The sequence below is a fragment of the Mastacembelus armatus genome, chromosome 9 (assembly GCF_900324485.2).
Source record: "Mastacembelus armatus chromosome 9, fMasArm1.2, whole genome shotgun sequence".
In the NCBI taxonomy this organism is placed as follows: Eukaryota; Metazoa; Chordata; class Actinopteri; order Synbranchiformes; family Mastacembelidae; genus Mastacembelus; species Mastacembelus armatus.
The window spans coordinates 17937308-17959919 of NC_046641.1; the positions used below are offsets into that span (position 1 = coordinate 17937308).

Below are 22612 nucleotides of genomic sequence, written 5' to 3' on the forward strand. Positions count from 1 at the left end.
AGCCAGATAATGCAAATGTTTGCATTTGTACATCACTGCATAATGATTAAAGTAAAGTAAATAACTGGCAATGCCACACTGCCTCACGTTTTGCCTCCTCCTTGTTTATTATCTTCATATATGGACTTCAGTGAATAATTATATATATATATATATATATATATATATATATACTTTAAATAATTCTAAAGTTGGATTCTATATATGGCTAATTATTATTAACTTACTGTGTAGGAAGGATTCTAAATAATAATGACAATCTGCATCCATGAACACACTGGAGTTGAAATAATGTGCAGAGAAAAAACTGGGAGGCTCATATAAAAACATATATTCTTTGTGAAACTTTGTTTTAAAGGGATCCTGTTGATAGAAGCTGTGTGAGCACCGGTTTCATTGCATCTTACCAGCTTTCTTTGGTGTTCGAGTGAAGGTTCCTTTGACGGTGCGGCAGTGGGAGTTGTCCCCACCACAAACCCCACATTTGTCCTCAACTTTGGAAGAGCCAATTTCTCTGTCACAGCCAACTTTCTGCAGACAAAAATAAAGAATCTTGCATATTTTTGTCTTGGTGTAGTAGGATTCATGATTTGATGGGAAGTTAGATGTTTTTCCTAAGGCTTCATTAGTTATTACAGTGCTGACTGGATATAAACATGCGAGCCGACTGCTTCTGGACGTGGGGGGCAACTTGAGACAGTATCAACAGTCCTCGCTCTGAAATTCAGACATACCAAGTGAATTTTTCTGCGACTTTCACCAAGGAAGCACTGTCGGCTAATAAACTAAGACAGACAACTATCCCAACAGATTTTGACCCTACAGCACCTGCATATGGCCATTCATGAGGTACTTTTATTTAATATTTTTCTTTATGTTTTGGCTCAAGACATCTCTGCCCTGAGAAACAGAAAAAAATTTCCTGGATAAGTCTCCAGTGGGCACATTTCTACATATTAAAATTTGTTACTATTCCCTTGACACGCATCTAATTGCACTAAATATTGAAAATTGGAAATGGAATTAATTCTCATAAAGTCCATAGAAGGTCAGTATGTGGTCAGGCTTGTTATAGCCATTATGATAAAGCGCTTTTTGTTACATTGATAAAATAGTGTGTTGTGACTATTTGGGAGCTTGTTTTCCCTGTGGACATTAACTGCCTCCCTGTGCTTTGTGTCACTTCACTGTGAGATTCCTCATTTGTTTTGGCATTTAACAGATTCAGATAAGTTAAAGCAAAGGCTGTAATATTTTACTGTTGTTGCCAAATAGTAATGAATATGACATATTTGACATAAATTGCTGTAGTGCTAAATTCAAATATGTCCTTACCACACATTCTCCACGCACACAGATGCTGTAGGCATCTTTGTAGGAGCATCGCGTCCCATCATGCACCAGCTGCTTCATGTAAGCCACATCTCCTGTCTCCTTTGACTGACAGTACAAGTGGCACCTCTTGCTGGCTACAAGACAACAGATCAGTAGGTTTTCATAAGAACACTATAAAGGATTTCAAAGATCTTGTGTATTTACATCATGTATACCACACTGAGGGCATAAGTATGTTTGTTTGATCCATTTTAAACAAAACATTAAAAGATCCAGGTTCAAACTACATATAAACAACAAGATTATATATACCAGTTTGAAATGAATACACACCAAGGCACAGGTAAAAAATAATCATGACCACGAGTTGGTTCTGAATGAAGTAATGACTAATAAACTATGGAACATTATATACAAAAGATATAGAAAATGTACCTCCTCCTTAGCTCCTTAAAGAGGTTTGTAGCTACAAAGGCGATGGTGCAGTACAGTAAAATTATGATATTAATTATGGTTCCATCAGTTTCTTTAATATTGTACCTCTAAAACGAAGGACAAATAGGACAATAATATGCCAATGTGTAATTTATGTCGATTTGCCATTTTTCTACTAGAACCCACCACAGACTACAATGTAGTAAACTGTGTTCATTTCCATATGTAAATATTTTTCTTATCTTGAAGCTACTTGTTATTTATTTATGGAGACATCTATTGAAAGCATAAATATTGAGCCTGCATAAGACCACATTGTTGTACCGTTGTACTACTGAAAACTGCACTAGTCTACAGAAACGCTGTTTACCTTCCACCTATGAATGGGTTCCCACTTTCCCACCTTACCCCAGGGAAGTTTCTCAGTGGGGTTCTTCTTTTCTCCACGACTGGGCTTTCAAAACCCATACTAATGAAATTTAAATAAGTGGTAAACAGCTCCATGGAGTGAAGCACAGACTGAACTAGAATACACGTTCTGCATTTACATCAGCAGTCCATTACCACTGTCGACAGGCACATTTTGCAGTTGGATGGCTTTAAACTCAGAACACTGGCACAGTGATGGGAGATCAGAAAAAAATAAAGAATACAAAACCAGGACAAAAACACACTTCAAAATGTACCATTTGCATAAAAGAATGTGGTCAGTTTGTAGTAGCACCTCTGTTGTTAATATAAAATACCTTTCTTCAGTTCTGACCGTAAGAATCCAGATCCCTGGTCAGCTTTCATCGTGTTTTTTTTTTTTTTTTGCTTAGAAAAACCCAAGGCCACATGCTGGAACAAAACAATCTGCTGACATGAATGGGGCTTACCGTCGGGATGCTCGTAGGGCAGCCAGTGGTGCTTGGCATTCTGAAAGTCAAAGTGGGAGTTGCGGAGCTGGCACTGCTGGGCTCGGAAATCTTCAAAGTGCTTGGGACAGTCGTCCGTGTTGCACAGCTGATACTCATAGTTTACTCCTGGGCAGTCCTGTCCACCATTGGAGGGCCTGGTGGAAATGGGCGAACATCAGAGAGGCAGATCACACAGCGAGCATTTCTTTGAGCCCAACAACAGGAACACAAATCTTGCTTATACAGTCTTACAACACTGAGAAGCTTATATCAAATATTTGGATTCTTTTTAACAGGGCCCCTGCAGCTAGAGAAAAAATGATCTGGTCTCTTTGGAGCCACATTGATGTTGATTGTCAGGACATATACATGCTGCTAACTGACCATTAACCAATACCACAAGTTAATAAGACCCACAATGCAGTGATTAATTTACTGTATATTATTATTCTTATTATGATTAGAGGAGACATCCTTCGAACACATGACTGGAATGTGTTTTCAGATTTTCGGCCAGTTGCTAAGGTTAAGAATTGTTTAAAACAATAGTAACAGAGATATTTTAAGGAATATAGTTGTTTGGGTTTCTTGTGGAAAGAACACTGACTTGATGACTATGAAGCTGAAGCCAGGAGAGGGTTATAACTTCCAACCAGAATCAACACCTCCATTATTTATTCCTTCACCCAGAATCAAATCCTGTTCCTGCCGCTCTGGTCACTTACACTGGATTGTTGCACTGACGTGTCCTGAAGCGAACTCCAGTTCCACAGGACCGTGAGCAGGAGCCATATTTGCTCCAGGGGCTCCACACACCATCTTGCTTGACCTGGTTAGGATTTTTCCACATGCAGTGACCTTTGTAACACCACTAAAGAGGAGGACAGTGTTGGGGGAGAGAGAGAGAGATGTAAACAAAGTCTCCTTTCTGCACTCAGCACATGATTATACACAGGGGAAAACGTGAAAGCACACTGAGTACTGAGTATATCTGGTCTGAGGCTGTTTTTTTACACTTTGGGCCAGTTCCACCCCAGTTCCAGCTAATATAATATTTTAGACGAAGCTTCCAGCTTTGTGTCAGCATTTTTAGGGAAGGTCCTTTCCAGGTCCTTTCCCGGTCCTTTCCCAGTGTGGTGTGGAAGAAGTCCACTGGCATGCCAGGACTTCAGCTCCATCCAGCAGCACTGGAATGAACCTGAAGGCTGCCCGTGAGCCTGGCCTTATCACCCAGCATCAAGCATTGGACCTCACTGATGCTGCTGTGGCTGAATGGGAACAAAGTCCTGCAGCCGTGTCCAAAAATAGTTTAAAAGCCTTCCCAGAAAAATGGAGCCATTTAGAGCCTATAGTTTCGAAAATCACATATGCAATGTTAATGCTGACCTAATACAGGTTTTCAGTTGAATTTTCATTATTTATTATTTGTGACATGATAATGGGAAATTGCTGTATGAATAATATCTTGTCTTGTAAATCTTAATTACGTCTGCGTCTATGCAATTTTTTGGCAACTTACTTTTCCAGGAGCACACTCCGTCCCGTCAAGAGGTGGGCCCTTTTTGGTTTTGCAGAAATAAGGGTTGTCTGGGTGACTGCACCACAGCTGCTTACACGGGTCAAATGTTCGAAACTGAACACAGAAAAGAGGAAAACCATGTGTTATGGTAAGCAAGCTAATGATATTCTCTTCACATGCTCTGTGTAGACAGAAGATGCCGATTTCACTAAATAAGGTTTGTAGGTAATCCACAGTCACACTGCTGTATATACAGTGGGTACGGAAAGTATTCAGACCCCTTTAAATTTTTCACTCTTTGTGTCATTGCAGCCATTTGCCAAAATCAAAAAAGTTCATTTTATTTCTCATTAATGTACACTCAGCACCCCATCTTGACGCAAAAAACCAGAAATGTAGAAATTTTTGCAAATTTATTAAAAAAGAAAAACTGAAATATCACATGGTCATAAGTATTCAGACCCTTTGCAGTGACACTCATATTTAACTCACATGCTGTCCATTTCTTCTGATCCTCCTTGAGATGGTTCTGCTCCTTCATTGGAGTCCAGCTGTGTTTAATTAAACTGATTGGACTTGATTAGGAAAGGCACACACCTGTCTATATAAGACCTTACAGCTCACAGTGCATGTCAGAGCAAATGAGAATCATGAGGTTGAAGGAACTGCCCAAGGAGCTCAGAGACAGAATTGTGGCAAGGCACAGATCTGGCCAAGGTTACACAAGAATTTCTGCAGCACTCAAGGTTCCTAAGAGCACAGTGGCCTCCATAATCCTCAAATGGAAAAAGTTTGGGACGACCAGAACTCTTCCTAGACCTGGCCGTCCAGCCAAACTGAGCAATCGTGGGAGAAGAGCCTTGGTGAGAGAGGTAAAGAAGAACCCAAAGATCACTGTGGCTGAGCTCCAGAGATGCAGTAGGGAGATGGGAGAAAGTTCCACAAAGTCAACTATCACTGCAGCCCTCCACCAGTCGGGGCGTTATGGCAGAGTGGCCCGACGGAAGCCTCTCCTCAGTGCAAGACACATGAAAGCCCGCATAGAGTTTGCCAAAAAACACATGAAGGACTCCCAGACTATGAGAAATAAGATTCTCTGGTCTGATGAGACCAAGATTGAACTTTTTGGCGTTAATTCTAAGCGGTATGTGTGGAGAAAACCAGGCACTGCTCATCACCTGCCCAATACAATCCCTACAGTGAAACATGGTGGTGGGAGCATCATGTTGTGGGGGTGTTTTTCAGCTGCAGGGACAGGACGACTGGTTGCAATTGAAGGAAAGATGAATGCGGCCAAGTACAGAGATATCCTGGAAGAAAACCTCTTCCAGAGTGCTCAGGACCTCAGACTGGGCCGAAGGTTCACCTTTCAACAGGACAATGACCCTAAGCACACAGCTAAAATAACAAAGGAGTGGCTTCGGAACAACTCTGTGACCGTTGTTGACTGGCCCAGTCAGAGCCCTGACCTAAACCCAATTGAGCATCTCTGGAGAGACCTGAAAATGGCTGTCCACCAACGTTCACCATCCAACCTGACAGAACTGGAGAGGATCTGCAAGGAAGAATGGCAGAGGATCCCCAAATCCAGGTGTGAAAAACTTGTTGCATCATTCCCAAGAAGACTCATGGCTGTACTAGCTCAAAAGGGTGCTTCTACTCAATACTGAGCACAGGGTCTGAATACTTATGATCATGTGATATTTCAGTTTTTCTTTTGTAATAAATTTGCAAAAATTTCTACATTTCTGGTTTTTTCTGTCAAGATGGGGTGCTGAGTGTACATTAATGAGAAATAAAATGAACTTTTTTTATTTTGGCAAATGGCTGCAATGACACAAAGAGTGAAAAATTTAAAGGGGTCTGAATACTTTCCGTACCCACTGTATATATATATATATACATATGTATAACAGACAGCTGACACCATGCAGACCTACAGTAATTGCTGTTTACCACTGCTAGGGGCTTCGCTATAAGAGCCACTACTGCTGAGTGGTTTAAAAAGGTTGATTTTAGAAATTGCTCATTGTTAACCTCCTCTGCAGTGAATGTGGTCAGACATTTTGAAGAGACCATCATACTGATTTGAGAGAGCTCAAAAATTACACCGCTGGCTGGAGAATCCTTTTTCCTAAGAGCTTTCTGAACAACATGAGCCCCTATCATCACATCTAAGAGCTATTTCCTTCAACTGGTTGAGATGCATCTCTCAAGCTGGTCAATTTCCTTTTCTGTCTGACGAGGCATGAAGCACTTTTTCATCTGCAGCTAATTTACAGCTGCTGCTCATCTAGGCAGCCCCACGAGGAGAGATCAAACTATATTTACCATAATCAGCACAATGACTTTGGTTTAATTCATCCAACTCAGCAATCCATATTTTTCATAACTCTTAAATTGTTTTATTGATCTAGATATTTTCTATGATCCTGAACCTACAAGTGCTGCAGCAAAGACTGAATTAGATAAGCTGACTTTACTACTGTAACATCCTACATCAACCTGGCAGCACCAGCAGAAAGCAAGTTAACCCAGTCACAGATACAGTATGGTTAGGGTTAGATAAATGCTAGTAGTGAAAGTTAGAGAACGAATGGCACTTTGAACATGTAGCTTGATAGAGTAGTGCTGGACTGACGGGAGGGTCTCCTGTGTGTAAGTTGGACACACTACATACTTTACCTATCAGTACAATAGTCTGGGTTTACTTTCTGCTTCAATATATAGAGTAAAGGCCACACAAACCCTTTAACCTTTGACTCTTGAAGGCATTAATAAAACTCTATGAACATTTCTGCCACAGCCACATCTCCTTTTCCAACCTTGTTCAATTGCTCTGGCGAGTGGCTTTTTGTTTGTAGAGGCAGACGATTGCACTGAATAAGCTTTTTCTAAACAAACAAAACCTTTTTAGCTTGTGACGCAAAATGAATCCATCGGGGTCCGACACACAATTACTGTACAGCAGCCCCATTATTACAATGTCAGCTGTTGCTCCTTTGCTTTGTTTACATGGGAAGCAAATAGAAAAACTACTTACTGAAACAGCTGGTACATGTCAGTCACTTCAGGCTCAACACAATTGGAAAAGAAAAAAAGTAATTGTGATATTTCCACTACGGTGACAGTAACATTTAATAGCTGCTTGTCCTGATGTCCAGTCGGACTTGTGAGGGGCTTTGTGTGTGTGACAGTGTGGAGAAAACAACTAATGATCGGTTGGTTGTAAGTCTTCATTTGCCCAGACCAGAGAGTAGTGACTGCAGCTGTCACTACTGTTTTAAGCTCAGATAGTCTGGGAGGGACAGACTGAGTTGGCTAAATGGAAAATCAATGAAAATAAATCTAAGTTTCACATATACAATCAATGCATAGTTATAGCCTCCACATGGGAACGACACCTGGCATAACAAGTCATTTTGGGTGTGAAGGATTTTTTTCTGTTAAACCAAGAGAAAAATATGTCAATAACCTTCCATCGTCTTGTGTCCAGCACTTTATTTAGAGCTTTTCAGTCAATGAGTCAACACAAACAAGATTATTATATACAAGATTATATATAGTACTTTGCCAAATCATTCACATATTCAGGTAACAAGATTTAACAGGCTAAATGCCTTGTTGAGAGGAATCTGGAAATAGAAGAGGATTATGTTTCTGATGAAGATTTGCAGAAGTGAATCTTAAAAAAAAAAAAAAAAATCAAAGTAATTTATCTGATCTCTGCAAATTTATACAACCTACTGTATCAGTGATCACCTGAAAACTCTGAGGTCTGCTTTTGTATGGCAAGGAACAGAAGGCACACACAAGCTCAACAGTTTTCTGAACAAATAGACATCCTGTGCTCTTTGTACGATCACCTTCCACCTCGACCACCTGCTTCATTAAAAAATAAAAGCCTTGTCTCTAAACATAAATGCCACCACAACATAACTGGGAAAACACTTTAGTGGTATTTTGAGTTATTTCTAGTAGACAGAGTTGCCTGCAGGTGGCACAGCAAGGAGGTTACCGGTTCAAACCCACTTGACCTTTCTATGAGGAGTCTTGATGTTCTCCCTGTGTGGGTTTTCGCCACAATCCAAACACATGCAGCTTAGGCTGGTCGGTGTCTCTAAATTTCTCATAGGTATGAACGTGCTTGTCTGTCTCTGTGTGTCAGCCCTGTGATAGACTGCTGATCTGTCCAGGGTGGACCCGCCTCTCACCCACTGCATGCTGAGATTGGCTCCACTCCCCTGAGACCCTGGGTGTGCCAGGATAAGTGGCATATAATGGATGAATGAAAGGAGGGTTTCCTGCAGACCCTTGGTGGAAAGCAGTGTTACATTAGCTTCCATGGACTCTAATATTCCACTAATAACCAAAATAAGAGCTCACTCAGAATAATCATCATTTTTCTCTTGTAGGAATAAACTGAATCTTTCTCTACATGTCTGTGTGGCGGTGAGTTCAGGTGACTGTGACAAGTTTCTGGCAGGGACAGAAATAAACCTGGACTGTTTCTGAGACAACACCTTTGTTGGAGACCTTTAGGATTGCTGAATGCTTTGCTAGTCGAAAGGCTCCAAACAACAAGATGTTCAAACAAAGTGTTTGCAAAGATGAACGAAGCTGGATTCCACCAAACCAAATCAAGAAACGTCTTCTTCTGTTATATTTCCAGCAGATTAAACACATCACTGACCTCGTGTCAATGAATAATATGTGTTTTGTTCATTTGAGATGTGAGAGCTGGTCTGATCATGTTAGTGAGAGTGAGTGTGTTTCAGTCCACTCTAAAGAAGGTGAGTGAGATGCTGAAAATTTTTTTACATTTACTGTAGTACTGTTTCTAGTTACAGTAGCTGAGTAAAAGTAGTTTAATTATTTCTACTCAATGCTTTTTTTATACTTATTGCAAGTTTGGTGTGCTATAAAAAGACAAAATGTTTAAAGAACAAAGTAACTTTCAGAAAAAGGAGCAAATCACATCAACTGAAAAATACAGAATATTAAATTTCAGATGAAGTGGAGTGACCTGATTCTTTCTTGTTGAAATCAAACTGCACAGCCTTAATTCTTAGTGGAGCTGCCCACCAGGAGTGTATTGAAAATCAAAATGCTTTTAAAGAAACTTCAGCTTGATTGAAAGTCAAGAGCATAGTCATCAATTGAATATCAGAGCCAGAAACCCCCTGAAAGGTCTCTACAAAGTCCTCATACACTCACTCTATCACCATCCGCAATTTTAGCTTTTCAGAACTGAACCTCGTTATAAAACAGCTCACCATCAAAAAATAAAGGTGTAGAATTTTAGCCCTGATGCTAAAAATAAAATCAAATATCACCTTGTCATTTAGTGCTCAGTGATAGACCACCACTCTAATTAGCATTTCTACTCTTCAATAAAAACATCTATCAGTTATGAGGCAGTGCAACTCAAGGGGGTACGATCAGCAAAAGTGGAAAAGTTGTGTTGATAACAGAATATTTATCACTGTGCTATCTGTGGACAGGCAGCCAGGTAGCAGGTGTGACTGTGGTAAATAAGCAGATGTCTGACATGCTGACTAATCCAGCATATCAATCTACCTGTACCAATCTGATGACATTTGCCTGAGAAATAGTCGGAGAACATCTGATCTGATAGTATGTTTCTTATCTTTCGCAGGTCTCCCCAGCTGATCTTCACTTTTAGAGACAAGTTTGAGGACCATACTCACTGAAGTGCAGATCTTATAGCCCACACCAAAGTCAAATCGACACTGCTCATCCATTGAGTAGTTGATGCCTGGAAGCTCAGGAAGTTGAGGCCAGTCATGTTTGAAGGGATCATCCAAGAGACAATCATACGTGCTGTCAGGAAACGAAAAAAAGAGTTGTCACTGTTGTTGAGTAGTGGGCAGAACCCAATATGTCATCCTGGTAAAGACATATTTTATTTTATTTCTTGAATAGTGCTGCTGACTCTTTACATACGTTAAATACAGAGATAAACAGTCTCATATTAGAGACAAGCCAGTGAATGAAGTGTTTTCATTTTTTCATTTTCATAAAAACCCTCAACATTTTCTGATCTGCTCCTGTCAATGTTCTGCTCTATTTACTCCTAAATGAATGGCATTTTTAACTGACACATTCCCTGCACATATTCCTGCCCTACAATAAAACCTGCAGAAAGTGTCAGCTTCACGGACAGTGGTTAAAAAGCAGTAGATATGAGGCAGCAGCTGAATGGTAAATATGGCTGGACTTTGGTGTTGTACTCATTGAACAGTGATGTTCCCACTATGCAAAGTTTACCATGTAAGCAATTACATTACGTATACACAAACCCACCCCACCAGACCCAGCTATTATTTGTATACAAGTTTTTAATTGTCTATTGACAGTAGTTTCTGACCTCACAGACCTGGAAAATTAGTACCATTGAACTATTGAGACATCAGTCTTTATGTCCATTCTCCACCACGTCAGTGCCCTGAGGTTACGCTTTAATTTGCCACCTCTTTAATTAGCCAGCAAACCAAAAGAGAGACGTGCTTTGGAAAAGGAAAACAAATTAAATACACCTGTTAATTTCAGCTCAAAGTGAGCAGCAAAACATCCCCCAATTCAGTGGTTTGTTGTCATGCAGCTCAAACATAATTGCTCACTTGTTTAAACACATATCACTGTGATGCCTGTAAATATTCTAACCTAATACTGCACAAGGCTTTAAGAGAAATCCAATAACAATTTGTAAGAGTTTACGCATTTGTATTTGAATTGGCTTGGCTGTTTTTGAAGTCAACTAAAGCCTGGCCAGTGTCAGTCGAGGCACGTTGCTTCTGCTTTTTCAAAGTGTAAATTTAAACTTTAATTGTATTCATGTTGAGCGGAAATATAAAAGTTGCAGCAGCAGCTGCCTTGTTTTCTCTTTCCCTCTGTGACCCAAAGCTTCCATGCCATCATGCTGTAATAACAGATGATATGATTTTTCTCTGCAGTGGATCCGCTGACAAACCTGTGAGCTGCTATTAAAAAAAGCAAATAGTCCATGGCCATAGATTGCACAGTGCCACTGTTGTCTCCTTATATGCACTGTCAATTGTTTAGTCTCAATGCACAACTCAGCCTTCTTGGTCAGAAGTTGATTCATTACAGTTGAGTGAAAAACTCTCTATGAATCCAGCGTCTATAGGACACATTATACTTCAGTTCCTAACCAAGAGAAACAAGAGGAGTAAACAGCTCAAAGGCTATTCGGTTTTTTGAAACAATAAATTGCTTTTTTACAACAGTCCTCACAAAATTCTACATTTGCTTTTTCCCCCATGCTGTAATATTTAAGAAAATACATCAAAACATCAAACATCTCATTTTATAAACACTGCATGCATGTTAATGCCGTCTCACTGTGCTGTGGCCATGAACTCACTGGATGTATCGCTTCAGCTCCTGTCCGCTGCACATGGACCAGTGGTATCGATGGAAGGCCGCCTGCACCAGAGGAGCCATCACGCTTCCCATCGCCGTTTCATCCCCACAGCGGTTGCCTTGGCCGTCATGCTCCATGCCCAACCTGCTCCCACAGCAACATACAAGAAAATATTTTAAAACTGCATGGCATTTAGTAAAGGTTCTGAAAAATTATTTTAAACACTGAATTACAGTACATAATTGTGAATTATCTTTCATGGCCAAATGTGGAAAATATCCAAAAGTTTCTTTCCATCTTTTCTCCTGTTTCTCTTTTCTTCTTTCTATCCTTTCATCACATTTTAAAGGTGTGATTTTTGAGGACAAATTACATTTTTGCCAAAGTCTGATCATTTGAATTATGTTTTTCATTCAGAAGAAACACATTTCATTTTATTAAAGTGACACTATGTTGTGTCAATTTTCCATCACTGGAGTTTGTATTTCTTACAAACTGTTTCTAAATACATGTAGGAATCGCTGCATTAGCTTTGCCTGACATTTTCAAAAGGTACTTTCAAAGTATAGTTTTAGTAGAACAATATATTGCGCTGTATACTGTATTTGTTCAGATATATGTTCATCCATACACACCCGCAATTTCAGGCAGACATCTGCACTGAAAAAGGAAAAGCTGTAGTATCAGACTAAAGTACGTGTTTTGGAGCCAGCACTTCATTTTTCTTAGCTTTTGGCTTCACATATTCTCAAAACTGCACTTTTATTTCCAAGAATTTATCTAAACAATAAAACTGTATGACTGTACAAACAAACCAAGAGGAGTGAACATAAATGGACAGCATATGGACCCATATGGGATAAACAGATCAAACAGAAGATCATGCTGTGGCTAACAGGTTTGTAGGTCTTCTCTAGTTATTCCAAGTCTCACACAGATATAAATGAGCATAATTAATTCAGACTGCAAGTAGCTTTAATAATATACATGGTATATTCACCATGTACCTGCTATGCTTTAATTCTCTTTGCTGTATTTGGGGGAAGAAAACACTGCACATAGTGTCAGCAGCACATTCAGACAATTCACCCACTTTTTTTTTAACATAATTATATAGCTCAGTAACACAGATTGTTTCAATTATTTCCCAGTTCTCATGATTAGTACACTGATTTAATAGGTGTTGAAGTTTGAAATTCATAACAAATATCAAACAATGTAAAACACAGAGGTGGTTTATAAAGAGAGCAGATGGTGGGTGAGTCTCATTAGTTAAAGGATTTTTGCTGCATTGTGGCTCCTTTGGGCCTTAGCAATCATCATGCATCCTTGGTCATCATTTAACATGATCCATGTTCCTTCCCAAACCTGTAAACAGTGCTGGAACTCACAATTTGAAAGCCAGGCTGCACCAGGCTGTGAGAATAACATTCACAGCTAAATTAAAAGATTCAAAACATTTGGGATATTAAGATCATATATAAGGAATACTGCAATATCCTGCATACCCTGAAAGCACAGTGAGAGAAAACTAAAACCAAACTCTACATGTTGGACTGGCCTTACTACAAATAATAGGTCATGTTTTTATAACATACATGACATTCAGCTGTTTTTAGAAATGCATTAACTGTTGAAGTGTTCCTGCTGTTGCAGTGTCAGCCTGTGACCATGACGTTTTGTTTTGTAACTCTCAATTCTGACAATGAGGAAGCAAGAAAACGACTCAGTAAAAAACATGTTGTGCCCAGCGTGCAAGTCTTCTTTTTTCATAATATTTCAAATGATGAAAAACTAAATGCTGGCAAACTCTACAAATCTACTGTGATGGTGCTGAAAGCTTTTCTTTAGGTGTTATCAAGTTACTCCTTCCATTCATTTTTAACAATATTACTTTTACATATTTCATATCTAGCATTGTGAAGTAAAAGCATTTTCTAGAGTTGGTACATCCCCTTTGTACAAAAGTGATGAGCACAATAAGACTGTTATTTGATTATTATGTTTGGTCTTTATAGCCCTGATGTGTCAAGGTCAGCTTGGCACATCAGGTTTTATTATGCATACTATACAATACACTAAATTCTACTAATTATTAATTAATGAATTTAAGCAATAGCATCAGGAAGCATCCTGTGATCCTCTTAAGCTGTATATTCAACTGACATACCCGTTTGTCTCAATTACTCAATATTTTCATGACCTGCTGTTTTCAGAAATGTGGTCCATATTTATGGTCCCTGGTTTTATGGTCACATGATTTGATGTATGGTTACCTAGAAACAAAGGGTGATGCATGCTAAATAATCTCAGTTTGGCCTTTTCCATCCATCTGGATTAACACTGCATGCCAGGGGAAATAATGATCCACTACGTCATGGCATTTTTGAGCAGTCACAGTAAATAAAAGGTCCTAACATGGCAACAGGTTAATTAAAAACCAGCAGGGACATGCCTGTTCTTGGACTTCTTATCCTTTATTAGTGATCGCTGAAGTCATGGGCAAACAGGGGGTTTAGCTGTTTTAAATGCAAACACATTTGCAGACAAAATCAGTCAAAAACGTATCGGCACACAATCCAATCCACATTGCTTTTTTAGCAGCTCTCCCCATGTGTTCACCTCATGCTGCCATTTATTTCCAAAACGTAGAAAAACACTTGAGATTTTCGAGGATCCTGTTCACTTCTCCTACAGTTCTTCATCTTAGAAGGTTATCTGCTTTGTGAATAGCTTTTTCTCTTTACAAGACTCTAATCCTTGAATTAAATTCTACGCAGAGTTTCCCTTTAAGATCACCTCTTAACACAACGAACCACATGTGTGTCCTACAGTTTTACGTGATTTTTCCTCTTCTTGTGGAAGTCTATTGATCCCTGAGGATAATGCTAGTACAGAGAGAGAGGGGATTCGGGGTCGCTTGAGGACATTTCAGCAGGATGGTGCCTCGCTGTGTCAGCTGCTCCACTCTGATCTCCCTGCTGATGGATAGCTTCTCTTTTCTCTACAACAGCTTCCTGCCTCCCGTTAGTTTCCACCCTGCAGATGGTGTTCGAATCTGTCCCATTTCTGCCTCAACCCTGACTACTACTACAACTTCACAGGTGACATCCACCCTCTGGTGTTGTGTGATGTTTGTCGAAGCTGATCGGACTGATTGGACCAGCCTTTCCTCTGTTCATAAGCCCTGGGCTCTAAAATTTGCCATCTAGAAGCTTAAGTCCTTTTTGTATTGGACTGAAGTGATCCTGGAATAGTAGCTGTTGACAACTTGCAGAAAATACCCTGTTTATTATTCCCAGTGATTCTTTAGATTTGCTTTCTGTTGCCTGATGTTCCCACTCTGGTTATTTCAAGAGTTTGTCTTTAACCACTCAGCAGCACACCTGTGAGTAGGAGGCAAAACTGTCAAACAAAATAGTTTGGGCACTGTTTACTGCTGCATACTTAATCCAGGTTTAAGTGCAGAGCCTTTTTTCTTGATTCTGTGCCTTTGCTGTGTTGCAGAAATGAGTTCAGTCTGCATGTTTTGAGCAGCTCCATAAACAACCCTGAAATTCAATAAAGCATTGAAGGCCGATTAGCTTAAGGGAGGATGTTCACATGTAGCCCAGGTGTTAAACAGAAAAGGGAAGACTTCACTGGGACTTCAGCACACAGTCTTCTTGTTGGGAAGAAGAATGTGTGTGTTTAAAAGATTATAGCACCTACACAGACAAAGCAGAAAGAACGTAATAGGAGCAACCTACACATGGCCAGTCTCGTGCGCCACAACAAAGGCTGAGGAGAAGCCGTCTTCATGGTTGAGGGTGCAGCTGCGGACTGGGTGACACATTCCTGTGACTGGAGCGTAACCTGAAGGACATCAGCAGAAAGAACTAAGGTTATTTCAGTAGTGACTGACAAAAGCCAAAGCCAATTGATTTACTAAGGAACACTTTCCATATGTACATTAAATGACAATTTTAGACTTTTGTGTATATTCCAATATTTAAGCAACATCTAAAATTTCAGTCTGCAGCAGTCACTGCTGAGGTGTTTATAGAAAGTCTACAATCTTTCTCTAACCGTCATCAAATGCTTTAAGTTTCCTAAAATACAGGAATAAACTAGCCACACCAAAAAATTACAGACTGTTGAAATATCTCATGCAGCAAACACCCAGAAATTATTCTACAAGTCAAATAACACAGGCATTAAAACTCAAATGCAAATGTAATCTCAGCCAACCTCAGCTGTAGAGAGAAACACTGAAAACAGTTGTCAGAAAACCTTTGCAGATACAGCCAATATAAAGTCTCTTTCAATAAGCTACTGAAAATGTGTCAAATTCAATTAGATCAAAACTTTTAAAATTTCTGCTGTTTTCCAAATACAGTGGAGGCCAAAGCAGATTATTGTGGTTCTGCAAAGTCACACAAAAAACTGCAGTTTGTTCTTCTAAAAGTAAAGGTTCTTCAAGTGTTGTTCCCTAAAACACTTCCTACTAAAACAAAGCCTATTTCTGCTAAGAGATGTTACTGCTAATGCAGTTTTCAAATGCAGCTTTTAAAGCTTTGAGCCTCACAAAAGAAATTCCATTTACTGCCCCTTCAAAACCTGAGCAAATAAAATGGATGAGTGCATGAGTGAAAGACTCAAGAAGGGAGGCTGAGTCTGTCACATGTGCATCAGGATGGTGAAGATATATGCAATTATGAGCTCTGCTGCAAAACAGGAAGCAGACAAATCAAACAAAGCCATAGGGGGAGGAAAAGCAGTGGAGGAAAGGACTGGGACACCTTTTGTCAGCTTCATAGTTATTAATTATGAATAAAATGCATATTATTACTGTCCTACTACTTCCTGCAATACCTCTGTTGCATGCTGTTGCATCAGTCAGTCCAATGACATTATCAACTTTAGTGACTGATAGTAAAAGTAACAGATGGCAGCAATGATTAATCTCAACCTTGCCATGATTAGAATAAACATGTCCTTCCTCCAGGTTCTGGTAACGAATATTGTCCGACCCTCAGGTTCTTTCTGTGTGGAGTCTTCATGTTCTACCTGTGTCTCTGTGGGTTTTCTCCTCCCACAGTCCAAGGTTGGTTGGTGACTCTAAGTTGCCTGTAGGTGTGAATGTGAGTGTGTGTCTGTCTGTATCTATGTGTCACAGCGATAGACTGCTGATCCGTCTAAGATGGATCCCACCTCTCGCCAACTGCATGCTGGGAATGGCCTAAGACCCGACTCCCCCCCTCCAAGCCTGAAAACCTGAATTAGATTAAACAATACAGATCGATGTCCTTCCTCCTTCAGCCCTTTCTCTGTGCTGCTGGTTTGTTATGTTACTGATGTTACTGCACCACCTGCAGCTGCAACATAATGAACAGAGACTGACCTTTTTTGGCAGCAGACCACAAATGGTGAGAAAGGGGATATAGATTTAGGCACATTAAGGCAGATATACAAGAGTGCTACTAATTATGGCTTGTTCTGAATTAAAGACAGATTAATCCATCACTGGGACACCATATCACAGATGAAATCACACATTCAATCTGTATTTCATTCTGGATGACTGGATGTTCCTCATCTCCAGCTTTGGATTTCAAAGTTGTTTTCTCCTCAAAGGTTTTTAAAAAACTAAACTAAGGCAAATATGAAAATACATGTTCGTCTTTAGTTAAACTGAAGCTATTGCTTGTTTGCAAAGGACAAAATCATAAATCATTATAGATCTTAGTAATCTTTCAATAACTTTTCAATATCTAAATCAATACTAGATTACAGGCATTACACCTAGACCTATAGATATTAACAATGTACACAAAATCCATATTGTGAAGCTATTGAACTTTACAACAATCCCATTCCAGTCATGCTGGATTTGGACATTAAGTGACCAAAAGTAAACATTTGGAAAACAGTCAAACTAAAATTACAAACCAACCAAGGAGGTAACTGATACTAAATTATCAAATACTATTAAACATGAAGTGAGAAAATTTGAAAGCAATCGCAAAGAAAAACCCCGACATGAGCCTTCTCTGTGGCAACCAGAGGAGAAAACACAAAAACACTCAGTGTTAACTCAGACAAACATAATTGAGTTTTTCATGCGTTATGGTTTCCCAAGGGTGGAATTTACCCTGTGAATTGGACATTTGTCCTTTAATTTGCTGTTTGGGTGACTTTGTAAACACTGTCCTCTTTTGGTCCAGTTGTTAAAATCTAGATTAGCAAATTTTATGAGTTGATATATCCAGATCCATTCATCCAATGGGGCATTTCCACAACAAAAGCTGCAGCGAGAGAGCAACCTGAGATCAATCTGACGTCTGCTGGCCCACTGTCACTAAAGCTGCACACAGTTCAGCTAAGCAACCATAAGTGTGTGTGCACTGACAAAACAATGAAGAACCAAGTTACACAGCATGCAACACTTTTATACAAGAATGTATCAGACACAGACCAATTACACAATAACATGATAGTGTCTGAATTATCATATGTACAAAACAGTATGCACATCTTTAAAAAAGTATTTGCACAAAAGGTGTCAGAACAGAAAGGAAAAGAGGCCATTATCACCTGGATGAAGTTTAGAAGATGTGTTACGAACAATTAGGCTGTTCTCAACAAATTCCTCTATGTAATTAACACAACATTGATTATTCTGTGAGACTTTGTTTAGTAAAGACCATGCAGCTCTCTTGGGAGGCTGCAGTCTCCATTAAAAATTTCTAAGACCATTTGTCCTCTATTCAACAGACTTTGGGCTCGCAAAAAAAATGAGCCGAAAAATGGTATGATTGAAATGAAAATTTGGGGAAACAGGGACGATAATGAAAAAAATGAAATGAAGTGGTGTTGGCAACGGCAGCCATAGAAAAGCAACCATAACCATACGGTGAGACAGAATGAAGACAGAAATCAAAGAGAGGTGGATGGGAAATGTTTCTTGACAGAAGCAAATACACACATAAAGCTGAATGAGTAAAGCACCATATTCTATTTTTGCCAGATTTGTCTCTAAAAATGACTGAGCTCATTATGATTGAGACCTCATGAATTCAAGCTGACTTGTTAAACAGTTCAATTTATTTTGTTTGAATTTCATCAGGCTCCATGAGTGGAAAGTTTGGGACTACACAGATATTGACCCCTGCAGACAAGAGAGCCACCATCTGCAAATGTGGACTTAACAACATATTTGACTATTTCTGCCTGATGTAACATTTTTACAGCAGCAAGAATCCACAAAATGTTTTAATTTTGTATCTTCAGCCACACATACAATTTAACATTTCTTAACAAACTGTTGGCAATGACTGTTAGATCAATGCAATCAATGCGGTGATGTGATGTTTTTGTCCCAACACTTAAAAATGACTGGTTAGCTTATCTAGTTAACATTAGCCACACAGATTGCATTATGGTAATTGCAACTAGGCAATTTTGTAAGTGTGGCCTTAAGTTTTAAATAAAACCTGGTCTGGCTGTCATGTACAGGAAAGGTCTTTAAATATTATGACACTCAAAACTGTAAATCGTTTAAGAATCGTTGCTGCTGTAACTGAGAACAAAACGTTGCTCTGTGGCTTCTGTTATTATCTGGTGAGTTGATTGAAAGTGAATGAATGTAGTAACAGATATCTGACAAATAAAGGCTCTGCTTCCGTGGTGTAAATAACCAAATACTATGCTATAATTGCTAGACGGTCTTGCTGTTTTGGTCGCAGCTTCCTGACCGACCTTTGAATATTGACTTGAGTTGCAATAATAGATCAGTGCAAGCTTGACAAAAGACCAAGGCTGGTGTTTTTAAGGAGTGGACTGTCTCCACTGAGCGATAGAGTAAAGGGCATTTGATGTTAATTAACTGATTGTGTGTCTAAGTAGACTCACTAAAGACTTAGGAAATGCAGGATCCCAACCTTTACAAAGGAGCCAGTATCATGCAGCAGAGAGATTTTGTTTGTTTTGTTTTTGTTTGTTTGTGGTATTTGATGGATTAAATTTGCTATTTAGGGAATTCAATTTCATCTTTATCATCAACTGTCTCTATCAAGCTATTATTGCTGGGGTGACATCTGGTCATCTGCTTTATTTATTTCAGTGTGTGAAAATGACCCAGTTTAAAAAAAATTAAAAAATCTCACCCAAGTCGGGTGAGAAGCTTAATGAAATCTTCCTTACAGGAAAGGCTGTGCTTGTCAAAACCTAACAATGGCTCAGGGGAAGACTGCAGAGAAGTGATTGTAAGATGTTTTTCCTCAGACAGACCTGAAATAATCCTGAACCCAATAATGTCTTAAAGTCCTTGATCAAAAGAAAGTGATGCTGCTTGGTGTGGGGATTGTTTAGTTGGACTCATTTTCAACCACAAGATAGCAGCTATGGGTTTCTGTCTCAAAATAGTGTACACATCATTAAATATTCCCTACTATGCATACATGAATCTGCAATACAAATGGCCTGACACCAAGGGTGCCAATAGACAGAACAATGCAATTGAGAAATTCATTTCTCTTCTCTCTTTTGAGAAAGAACTATTGGCTGGCTGTGACTGATGGGTGAAGGATTGAAGCACTATAGAGTGAATAAAACTGCCTTCTACTGTAGCTGTGAAATGAAAAGCAGCTTCAAAATATCTGGGCTTTGCACAGAAATACAGGAAAGACAGGAGAAAAATACGTAATAAGAGTACTTAATTTTTTTCAATGATGACTTTATTCCTAAAATCAATGTGAAGTCAATTGTGACACAATGAAAAATGTCTGGTACACAAACAGTCTCTCCCTCTCTCTGCTCTTGAAAAGGCTGCTATGCAAAGATTGATCTTCACTAAAAAAACAAAAACAAGCCCATTTGTCATTTGTGCCAGCAGGTTATTACAACCAACAATAACGTGTCACAGTTGTGTGACCTCCAGTGACCAGTGTAATAATGCCACTGGAAAAGGAGGAAATAAAGTGACGCAGCAGAAGGAGTGACTAAGGCTGTGAAACGTATTTTTTAAAGCCATGACCAACTGAACTTAACTGAGTATTTAATCCAAGCCATGATCACACTGACAATGCTAACATGCTGATGTTTACTTAGTCTGTTAACATTTGCTGATTGGCTCTATTAATAAATTACAGTCCAAATGTGAAACCGAGGAAAAACCATTGGATCAGCAAAGTTAATGAGAATGATCCTCTGGTGAGTCTGTACAAAATTTTAGGGCAGCTAATGTTTGCTGATGTATTTCTGTCGGCAGCACAGAGGTGAACCATCCAAGTGCCAAAGAGCCACAGAGCCAGTGTGTTTAAAGTCATGGAGAGGGAGCAGCTATCTGCTATTTTACCACATGTTGTACATCCATTTTAACAGGAGAAATGAAGTCCTGCAGTAAAAGTCATGATGGGTGATAATCTCTATTTTTGTACATCCAAATATGAAGTAACAACAATCAAAGTGAAGATTTTCTACGTTAATAAAAAAAAAAGAAAACTGCTTTCTTCTTCTACTGGTTTATTGTACTTATTATTAAGATCAGTCCAAAGATGTTCGGTAAGTAAGGTTTTAATCCTCTATTTTGAAGCTGATTTGAACACTGCAGTGAAGAGAACACTAAAATACAGTGTGGAGTAATTTTTATATAGAGCAGATGTCCCTAGATGATCTATCTGTCACCAGTGCTTCTTCAATTATCATGTGCTCAGTGTGAAACAGATTCATTGAAATATAAAGACCTTTGTGCCAGGCTTAGTGGGGAGAAAATACATCATGGCTCCTTTTAGCATGTTGCTACAGTAGGATGTAGGCGTTTGGATACAAAGAAATAATAAGATAAAAGGTTTTGTCTGTGTGCATGATGTTATTTTGATTACACTGTTAATGCACAGACATGACTGACACATTACTGATTGTAATGTCACTCTATGTCCCTCAAACACTCCAGCTCACAGGATCAAGCCAAAGCCCTCAGCATGGTGGGGACCATCTCTGATGTTCCTGTTCTGGAAGTTGTTCATGGACAGACCCTAGTCAGGCTCAAACTAGGTCATCATCATAAACAGCAGATGTAGGAAAGATAAAATTTCCTATTACAGGATATTAAATTTGATATCTGAAATGAATTAAACCACACAAAAAGTAAGAGTCTATATATGGATAAAATAACCACATTCACCATTTGTTTTTTATTGAACCAGTGAAACAAATACCTAAAAAATATTAGCTACTTTATCACATTGACACTAAAATCCTGTTAATCCACGATTAAACTGTACTACATTATATACAGTGGTATTCCTGTACCTTCATGGCTATAAAGAAAATGGAGTGGACTAAATCAATACCTTTCTAAAAACAATTTCAATAAGAAATGAGCCTTATCACCATGGAGAAGGGAGGATTTACTGCAGCACTGGTAGCTATGTGTATCCAATAACCTGCTAAAGCAACCAAAAAGTTATATGCTGCAGTTTTTTGTTTGAATGTGCTGCCCAATTACAACTGGGCCTGTTCAGTAAATGAGGAGCCATGAACTCACAGGCTGCTTGTTAATTCAACCAGCTGCTAATCTGGTGGCAGTGGAACTGGAACAGCAAAAAACACCAGATTTTAACACTACAATCTTTATTTCTAATCGCCACATGTTTTAGTATCATGAGGCTCATGATGTTTCTCTGCTCCTTAGTGTTTTACACTGTGAGTTTATGGATTTCTCCTCCTTTTGTGGCAGTTCTCGTCGCTTTTATTGCAGTTAATATTTGCAGCTTGATTTGTTTGCACCGTACAGAGGCAAAGATTTGGTTACCAATACTGTTGGTGGAATCTTCATAACACACACACACACGCACACACACGCACACACGCACACGCAAGGGCACACAAAGCCTATACAAATTGGAGATTCCATTATTTTTGGATTGAAAACAGCACTGGGTACTGGCAGCTAATTATAGCACTCTAGCACTGTGAAACTGCCCTCTTTTGTTTCTTGAGTCAAAACAAATCAAGACTTCACCTCAGCACAGT

General features: G+C 39.2%; 1 protein-coding gene across 1 annotated transcript in view; it reads right to left on the minus strand.

Annotated features, from left to right (window-relative positions):
* Positions 1 to 22612, minus strand: part of adamts3 (ADAM metallopeptidase with thrombospondin type 1 motif, 3) — a 98121-nt gene that overhangs the window by 25641 nt on the left and 49868 nt on the right. The window contains exons 8-15 of the mRNA XM_026321908.1: positions 15346 to 15451; positions 11597 to 11740; positions 9900 to 10032; positions 4189 to 4302; positions 3395 to 3540; positions 2649 to 2824; positions 1336 to 1469; positions 408 to 531 (exon numbers count right to left, since the gene is read on the minus strand). Coding sequence (XP_026177693.1) covers positions 408 to 531; positions 1336 to 1469; positions 2649 to 2824; positions 3395 to 3540; positions 4189 to 4302; positions 9900 to 10032; positions 11597 to 11740; positions 15346 to 15451 — 1077 coding nt within the window. The remainder of the gene's footprint in view (positions 1 to 407; positions 532 to 1335; positions 1470 to 2648; positions 2825 to 3394; positions 3541 to 4188; positions 4303 to 9899; positions 10033 to 11596; positions 11741 to 15345; positions 15452 to 22612) is intronic.